Here is an 8,776-nt window from a genome sequence, read left to right on the forward strand (position 1 = left end):
TATTCTACTTTGTCTCAATTAATTTGACTATTATAAGGATCTCATTCATGTGGAATCATACCATATTTGTCCTTTTGTGTCTGGTTCATATATTTCACTCAGTGTAATGTCTTCAAGGTTCACCCATGTTATAACGTGTGTCAGAATTTTATTCCTTTTTAAGGAATAAATAACATTCCACTGTATGCATATACCACATTTTGTAGGAAAAGTTTTTCATAATGTCTCTATCGTCTTTCTAACTCACTGACTTTTCTCTTCTCCATTGTTAACAAAAACAATCCTAGCATTTCCTTTGATGTTCCAGGTCCGAAAGTGGTTTGGCGAGATCATCAAATCTAAATCTGAGCCTGAGACTCATACACTTTCCAGCAGGTTTGGTCCTGACTCAAAACCCAGTGAGGTAAGAAGACTTGTGACTTATTCTAATGTTTTACCCCTTGACACCCTGAACTTCCTCTCCATGTCTTAGTACAAGCTCCCTTTCTTGCAGGGTATGGAGAAGAGTTCTTTTCCTGATGGCCTGGTTTGCATTCCTCATTCCCATCGTATTGTTTCTCAGTGACTCTTCCTTGCCCACTAACAGTGCCTAATCTGGCTGTTCTATATATTCTTGTCATTTAAAGTATGGGTAAAACATCACCAGCACCACTACCATCTAATGTAGAATCCCTTAGCGGGAGACTTACAATCATAGACATAGCAGAGCGGCCATCATCCCCTGAAATCTCACTGTCTAAAGAGAGGTGGACTTGAGCCCCACGGAGTTAGTGGATACCACAGAAAGGATCCAGGAGAGGAACCCCGCCCCAGATGCTCCACATACCTATAGAGGAGGAGTGCATGTGATAATGGGACCTTCCTGGGAGAGGAAATGGTCCTGTTAGAAAGGGAACCTCTCTGGAACTTGGTTGCTGGTTTTCGTCTGTTCTTCCATTGAGCTAACTCAGGACCAATGCACCAAGGAATAAGCTCCCAGTACTATCTGAGACTTCTCTCCACAGTTGTCCCCTAATTGCTCTTTTAGAAAAATGAGAGAATATACTTGTAAGAAACCATGTCACTAGATGAGCCAGATGGGCTCCAAAGCTCAAAATCCATAAAAATTCTCCCAATCTCATTTGGTTTTAAGCCTTCCATATACGTGCCTACCACATCTGCTAGCCAAAGAGCCTTAGAATATGTTGTTTTTAAGCTAAACAAAACTGAGAAATTTCTGATACATTGTCTTCTACATTTCTTGAGAAAATATGGGATTTTCTTCAGCCGTGGAAATATTGAGGTCACTGAAGAAACATCTATTCCTTATTGGAGGGAGGGAAAGGGAATTCATTCTAAATCTTTCCAAAAGAACCAAGAGGAAAATGGAACCAGCTAAAAAGTTTTAGGACAGTCACGTCAGCTGATTGGAAATTTTTTTTATATATATTAAGCTTAATCATTCTCAATAAGAGTAAAATTGTGGTAGGTGCTAACCATTAGCTGTGACCTTTGAAACGTTTCCCAGATAATCCAAAATAATAAAGCTGCCAGCACTCCAGCTACTGGTTTCCCACAATGAATAAGAAAGCTTTATTATTATTATTATTATTATTATTATTATTATTATTATTATTATTATTATTGCTTAACATTGTGGAAATTGAATGAGTATATCTTTTAAAAGGGAATTATATATCATATATTTACATACGATATATTATATATTTATAATATATTTTATATGTAGCTGCATTTAAGAAATACATTTGCTTTAATTAAAAGAATTTCTGAAGCTTTTATTTTTTTATGCACAGAGTATGAGTAAAAAGCTAACAAAACCCTCTGTCCTTTATGGACAACTTTGATCTTGGGTTAACTTTCTAGCTCTGTTCCCCAGGCATTTGATAACATTGGAAGGTCAGCTGTATAACCAGGGAATACTGTTTATGGGAAAAGTCATATGCTTGACTGGGCGGGAACTTCTGTGAATGAACCATAAATACCAGGAAAGAAGGCATAGCTTTGGACTTCCTGCATACAGTGACTCTTATAACTGAGTCAGAAATTCCTATCCTCATGGGCTGCTGTATGAGATATTTGTTCCTCTGTGGGGCCTGAGGCATCTAAACCAAGCTGGAGCTTGTAGGGGGCAAAGAGAGTATTTGTTGAGTTCTACAATGTGTAAGACACTATGGGGCTTCCCTGGTGGCGCAGTGGTTGAGAATCTGCCTGCCAATGCAGGGGACACGGGTTCGAGCCCTGGTCTGGGAAGATCCCACATGCCGCGGAGCAACTAGGCCCGTGAGCCACAACTACTGAGCCTGCGCGTCTGGAGCCTGTGCTCCGCAACAAGAGAGGCCGCGACAGTGAGAGGCCCGCGCACCGCGATGAAGAGTGGCCCCCGCTTGCCACAACTAGAGAAAGCCCTCACACAGCAACGAAGACCCAACACAGCCATAAATAAATAAATAAATAAATAAATAAAATTTAAAAAAAAAAAAAAAAAAAAAAGACACTATGGTAGGCAGTGGACGTACAAAAAGCAATAAGACCAACACAGTACCTGCCTTCAAGGAGCTTAGAGTCTAGCCTTTCTTTATGGACAAAACCCAACATCCAGGGGACTGAAATTCTAGAGTAGGATACTATATCCAAACTTTTTTTCAAAAAAAGAATTCTTCAACCTGGATTTTTGAGAAGTCTTCCCACTGTAAGCTAAAGAAGGCCACACCTTTCCTAGGATTCCAAAATGCTAGGATATCATGCCATCATTGCCTGCTGGATGGAGCTTTCTGGCTTTAACCCACTCCTGCTGTTTCTTTCTGTTTTGTTGTCATTCATTCGTTCATTCATTTGTTTGTTTGTTTGTTTTATCCTTACATCTACCTTTAATCTAAACATCTTGGATGGGGGGGGGCATGTTTTCCAGGACAAGTGAAGAGAAAATACTAAAACTAGAACATTCAGCTCCTCATGGAAAGTCATACATGTGGATCTGGTTGGCATCATAAAGAATGAAGGTGGAGACAAGGAGAATCATTATACATGTCATTCCTGGAGAGGAAATGCTTAACCTTTACTTCCTGAAGTGTTTGTTCTGCATAATGGGCTCTCAATAAATGTGTATTCAATTGGATTTCTCTTCACTGATGTGTTCAATCAATGCTTGTTCCTGGATACACAAATCATGACCATTGCAAATATTCCCTGGACTTTTTGTAAATGAAGAAGCCCTTTTCAAGGCCTTTTTTTCAGGTTCTTACTCTCTGTCCTCCTAAACTTGCTCTAAACTATGAGTTTCAACTAAATGAGTTTAAACTCATTTAGTCCCTCAAGCCATCAGCTTCTTCCAAACCATCATCTTTACCTCCTCTCTTATCCAGGCTAAATCTCATGATCAAGCATGTCAAACGATTCTCTCCCATGCTTTCAACACCATTGCTTCCTCATTCTGATTCTATACCTAGCTGGGAAAACCCAAATCCAGGACTGATCCAATCATGGCAGGCACTGTGGATTGTCTACTCAACAGCCATCACCACCATCACATGTTCCTTATCGACAGAACCTTGATTGTTTTCATATTTGGGACAGCACTGTACCTGGGTGCAGAGGTCAATTGAGATTGGTCTAAGCCCAGTGATTCTCAACTGGAGGTGATTTATCCCCACCATTAGGGACATTTGGCAATGTCTAGAGACATTTTTGGTTGTCATGACTGGGGCAAGTGGGGATGCTACTGACACCTAAGTGACAGATGCCAGGGATGCTGTTAAATATCCTACAATACACAAGACAGACCCCACATATACAGCAAACAATTGTCCATCCCTAAATATCAGTAGTGCTGAGGTTGAGAAACCCTGGTATAAACTAACCATAGTGATCTTATTCTTATTTGCTAGCAAATGGTTTGGGGTGGGCATTTGGATCAATTCTAGCCACTGAGATATAAGAAACACCTACTGGAACATACATTTTCTCCTTAATAAAAACAAATACAAATTCAAGGAGAACTTGCCGATTGCTTCCTAGTTTTAGCTGCTATCATATAACAATATGAGGCTTGAAGAGAAGATATCATGGAAATACTAAGGGTGGAAGAGTGAAAAGACAGAAATAATCTGGGCTTTTATGACATTGTTGGGTTGCTGAACCAACCCCTGAACTTTTTCATATGTAAGACAAATAAACTCCTTTTGTTAAGCCAGTTGGGTCAGGTTATCTGTTACTTGCAGTCCAAAGCATCCTTCCTTATGAACCAACCATGTCTCTTCTCTGCTCTCCATCAAGGCAGTGAGATCTCAGAATCACTCAGCTAGGAGCCAATACAAATGTGTGTTTTCTGGTCTAAACAAGACCTTCCAGGCTACCTGGAACTCACTCTTCCTATCCCTGGTCAACTTCCCCACATGGGGAGTTCTAGTTTTTCAGTTCTTTCCTCAATCTGCATCCCCTTTCTCTATATAAGGTAGAAGACTTTGTCTCCTACTTCACAGAGAAAATAAACACCAGCTTATGAAAACTCCCTCAACTTTCTGACATCGCTTACAATTATACCCACATCCACACTCATCCTTGATTCCTTCCCCCATTGATTCTCATTATCTCCTCCATTCTTCCACAGTGGCAGAGAGGGTTCCTCTTCTTGTTTGAAACTAACCTCCACCGCTGTGCTTTGGATCTTGTCTCCTCCTGCCTCTTCGGGGACCTTTCTCCATTGATTATCTCCTCTCTCTCCTGAGTCTTCCATCTCTCTCACATCCTCACATTCCTCAGTGGCATTTAAATGTGCTAAAGATGGATGAGCGGGACTTCCCTGGTGGTCCAGTGGTTAAGAATCCACCTTCCAATGCAGGGGACACGGGTTCGATCCCTGGTCGGGGAACTGAGATCCCACATGCCGTGGGGCAACTAAGCCCGTGTGCGCAACTACTGAGCCTGCGCACTCTGGAGCCCAGGCACCACAACTAGAGAGCTTGCACGCTGCAACTACTGAGACTGCGCACTCTAGAGCCCGTGCACCACAACTAGAGAGAAGAGCCCGTGCGGCAACAAAGAGCCCGTGCACCGCAATGAAAGATCCCTCATGCCACAACTAAGACCCAGCACAGCCAAATAAATAAATAAATACTTTTTTTTTTTAATTGATGAGCAAACTTTTTCTGGAAAGGGCCAGATATTTTAGACTTTTCAGGTTAGATATAGTGATAGATAGATAGATAGATAGATAGATAGATAGATAGATAGATAGATAGATAAGTGACAGATAGACAGACAGACATAAATACATTTGTGTGACGTGTGTAAAGGGATATATGTGTATATCACTTTAGAAATACAAAAACCATCCCTAGCTCACTGGCCGCACAAAAACAGGCTGCAGGAAGGATTTGACACCCCCACACACAACGCTATAGTTTGCTGGCCCCCATGATAAAGAGAGATGGCAGATTCTAGGAAAATGGCCATCTGCACACATCTCACTTCCCCTCCACTCTCTACCTTAATATATCTGCCTCTTTGAACCAAAAGTCTGCTGGGACCCATGGCAGCTGGGTGGGCATGAGAATGATATCTCTGGGGGGAATCCCCAAAGGGAAATCTCGGGTTGAAATGTCTCCCCTATGCACCAGGTGGAAAGTTCCAAGGTAAGCTGAAGAATGCTCTGGGTGGAAATCAGACACAGTTCATCCTATGAAGAGTCTGACCCACCAGGGTCCACAGACATCCTGGGATAAGGTCAGCATCACTCCTGTGTGTGTGTGTCTGATCCATCTGGCTCCCAAGGACTCCAAAAGGAGGTCTGCTCCTGAATCTAGAAGAAAGCAAGGAGATTGGGGAGCAAGGAGGCACCCCTGCACACCTGCCTAGTGCACACATAGACCCCCTGCAGTGAAGAATCCATCTCCTTTCATCACCTGGGAAACTGTCACCACTTAGAGTTCTCAACCCCCACATCTGAGCCCCAAAGGAAAATGACAGCCCGTGAGAGGCCCCCAACAGCCAAAAAGAGGATGGTCCAACATAATTGTCACCCAGGAAAATCGAGCTGCTGGAGTAGACAGACAACAACTTTAAACAAGAATAATAAAAAAGAAGAATGCAAGGAGGTTCAAGTACAGCACCAAAATGTTCTATGGAACCAAATAAAAAGGGAATAAATAAAAAGATGAATTTTACTGGATGAATTAAAGAAGAGGATGGCCACTATCAAGAGCCAAATTAGTGGGTTAGAAGACCATGTGGAAGAAATATCTCAAAAAAAAAAAAAAAAAAACAGAGCAAAATGCCAAAAGATGAAAATCATGAAGGAAAACAATCAGTCTTGGAGACCCAGGAGATCTACTATGGGAATAATTGGGGGTAGAGGTTGGAAGAGTAGGGAAGAAGTATGTTCAAGTCTCTTCCACCCCAGAAGTTCCCCCTGCTACAATAACCATTCTATCTACTTCTCTTCATAGCCAAAATTCTAGAAAAGTTGTTTACACCCTGCTGTCCCCACTTCCTCCCACCCTTCACTGCTCAGCCCACTGCAGTCTAATTTCTGCTTCCAATACACCCAAGAATGACTCAATGTCCCAAATGCTTCCTCAGTGCTAAGTTCACTGACGGCTTCTCAGTCTTTTCTAACTTGACCTTTAGTTCACATTTCACTCTGTTGGTCTTCTTTTCTTCTCTTTTTTGACAATCAAGTATTTTTAGGGTTTTTTTCCAGCTTTATTGAGATATAATTAACAAACAAAATTTGTATATATTTAAGGTGTACAACATGATATTTTTATCTATGTATGCATTATCCCCTTTCCTTCTTGAAGCATTCTCTTCTCCTGGCTTCTCTAACACCACACTATCCTCCTATAAGGGTGGTCAACTCATCCCAGTTTGCCCTGGACTTTCCCAGATTTGGCACTAAAAGTCCTGCATCCCAGAAACCCCTCCGTCCCAGGAAAACCAGAATCATATTGCAATCTCATCTTCTCCTGTCCCATAGTGTCTTAGTTTGGGCTCCCCTAGGAGCAAACTCTGAAACAAGGATTCTAATGCAAGTAGTTTATTTTGGAGGTGATCCCGGTGAACACCAGCAGGGGTGCAAAGAAGTGAATCAGGGGAAGAAAGGAAGCCAATACAAGATGGGAGCTTAATCCCAGCAGGGACCTCTGGGCAATCACTTGGGACATGCATCTCAGACTCATCTCACCTGAGGGATGAGGGAGCTGGGGCATGTGTATACCAAGTTCAGGCTTTGGTTGAGGATTGTTCCAGGAAGCATTTTCCCCCTGATGCTTCTCACCTGCCATCTGCCAGATAAGGTGGTTTCCAGTGGCAGCTGCTGGCCAACAGAAGTCACTGAAAATGTGAGGACCAAGGATATAAGCAGGGCATGACCACATCTGTTACATACAAGATTCTATCCTTGACCCAAGAGAAGTTCTTAGAACTTGGCAGGAGTTCATGAACCACCTAAATTTAACTGTGATGCTTGCATAAGTATTTTTTCTTCCCCATCTCTAGTAACGATAACTCCTTCTTTCCTACTACTTAAGCTGAAAACCTGGAGTCATTCTTTAGGCTTCTCTTTCTCTCACACCCAACATCCAATTCATCAGCAAATCTCACTAGCTGTATCTTCAAAATAGATCTAGAATTCTTCCTGCCTTCACAATTAGCTCCCTGGTCCCCATCATCCCTCACCTGCGTTATTGTAATAGCCCCAGGAAAGCCACAGAGATGATTATCAACAGACCCAGAACCCAACTCCTGCTCTCCTACCTCAGTCCAGGATGTCTGTTCTATCATATCATGTTGTTCCTTTCCTATAACTGTGGGCTGAGGCAAGAGCTACAAGGTTAGAGTTTTCAGAGATAATTCAGGTTTATGGACAGTCCCTTGAATGGCAGCGGGTGCTACAGAGAGAGATCAACCACTGGAGGCACAGACTGAGTCCAAATACCAGCTCTGCCACTTATCCACTAAATGACAATGGACAAGCCATGAGACCCCTCTGGGCCTCAGTTTTCCCAGCTATAAAATGGGGTTGGTAATTATTCCAACCTCACAAAATCATCGTGAAAATTAAATGAGAGCTACTCCATCTATCTAGTGCACAATATATGCTTGATTAATCATGGCTTTTTTTTTTTAACTACCAAGAATGCCCAACCTTTGGTCCCCTAGACCCAAAGAGGTAAAGAGAGCTTTCCCTGGTGGCACAGTGGTTAAGAATCCACCTGCTAATGCAGGGGAAACAGGTTCAAGCCCTGGTCTGGGACGATCCCACATGCTGCGGAGCAGCTAAGCCCGTGCGCCACAACTACTGAAGCCTGCACGCCTACAGCCCATGATCCACAACAAAAGAAGACACCGCAGTGAGAAGCCTCCTCACCGCAACAAAGAGTAGCCCCCGCTCGCCGCAATTAGAGAAAGCCCGTTGGCAGCAACGAAGACCCAACGCAGCCAAAAATAAATTAATTAAATAAGTAATTTTTTTTAAAAAAAAAAGAGGTAAAGAGGACCTCCTTCATGTCTTCCTCTCTACTTGAAATTAGACAATCATGAGAGATGCAGAAGGGAGATAGGTTTGGACCAGCTCCACTGTGGACCATTCCCCCACAGCATGACTCAGAGATGTGACCACAGCCCCCCTGCTTCCCCATTTCTCAACACACATATTCGGGGAAACTGAAGTTTCCTCTTCTGAGATGGGGAAACTTCCCCTGACCCCAGATAAACAGTTGCTTGGGCCAAAGTTCCCCTGGGTGGAGGGCTTAGAACAGGATGCCCACTCACTCTG

The 8,776-nt window shown here is 42.7% G+C and overlaps 1 protein-coding gene across 6 annotated transcripts in view; it reads left to right on the top strand.

The window, feature by feature from the left end:
- Positions 1–2,998, top strand: part of ADGRE3 (adhesion G protein-coupled receptor E3) — a 105,187-nt gene extending 102,189 nt beyond the window's left edge. For 5 of the 6 annotated variants that reach the window (XM_082454445.1, XM_082454442.1, XM_082454441.1 and 2 more), the window contains one exon: positions 308–1,032. In XM_082454445.1, coding sequence (XP_082310571.1) covers positions 308–472 — 165 coding nt within the window. In that variant the 3' untranslated portion in view covers positions 473–1,032. Of the gene's footprint in view, positions 1–307; positions 1,033–2,911 lie in introns of those variants that run through there. The other variant, XM_082454444.1, reaches the window with a different exon arrangement.
- Positions 2,999–8,776: the final 5,778 nt, after the last annotated feature.

The sequence above is a fragment of the Balaenoptera physalus genome (assembly GCF_965194825.1).
Source record: "Balaenoptera physalus genome assembly, chromosome: 3".
Classification (NCBI taxonomy): domain Eukaryota; kingdom Metazoa; phylum Chordata; class Mammalia; order Artiodactyla; family Balaenopteridae; genus Balaenoptera; species Balaenoptera physalus.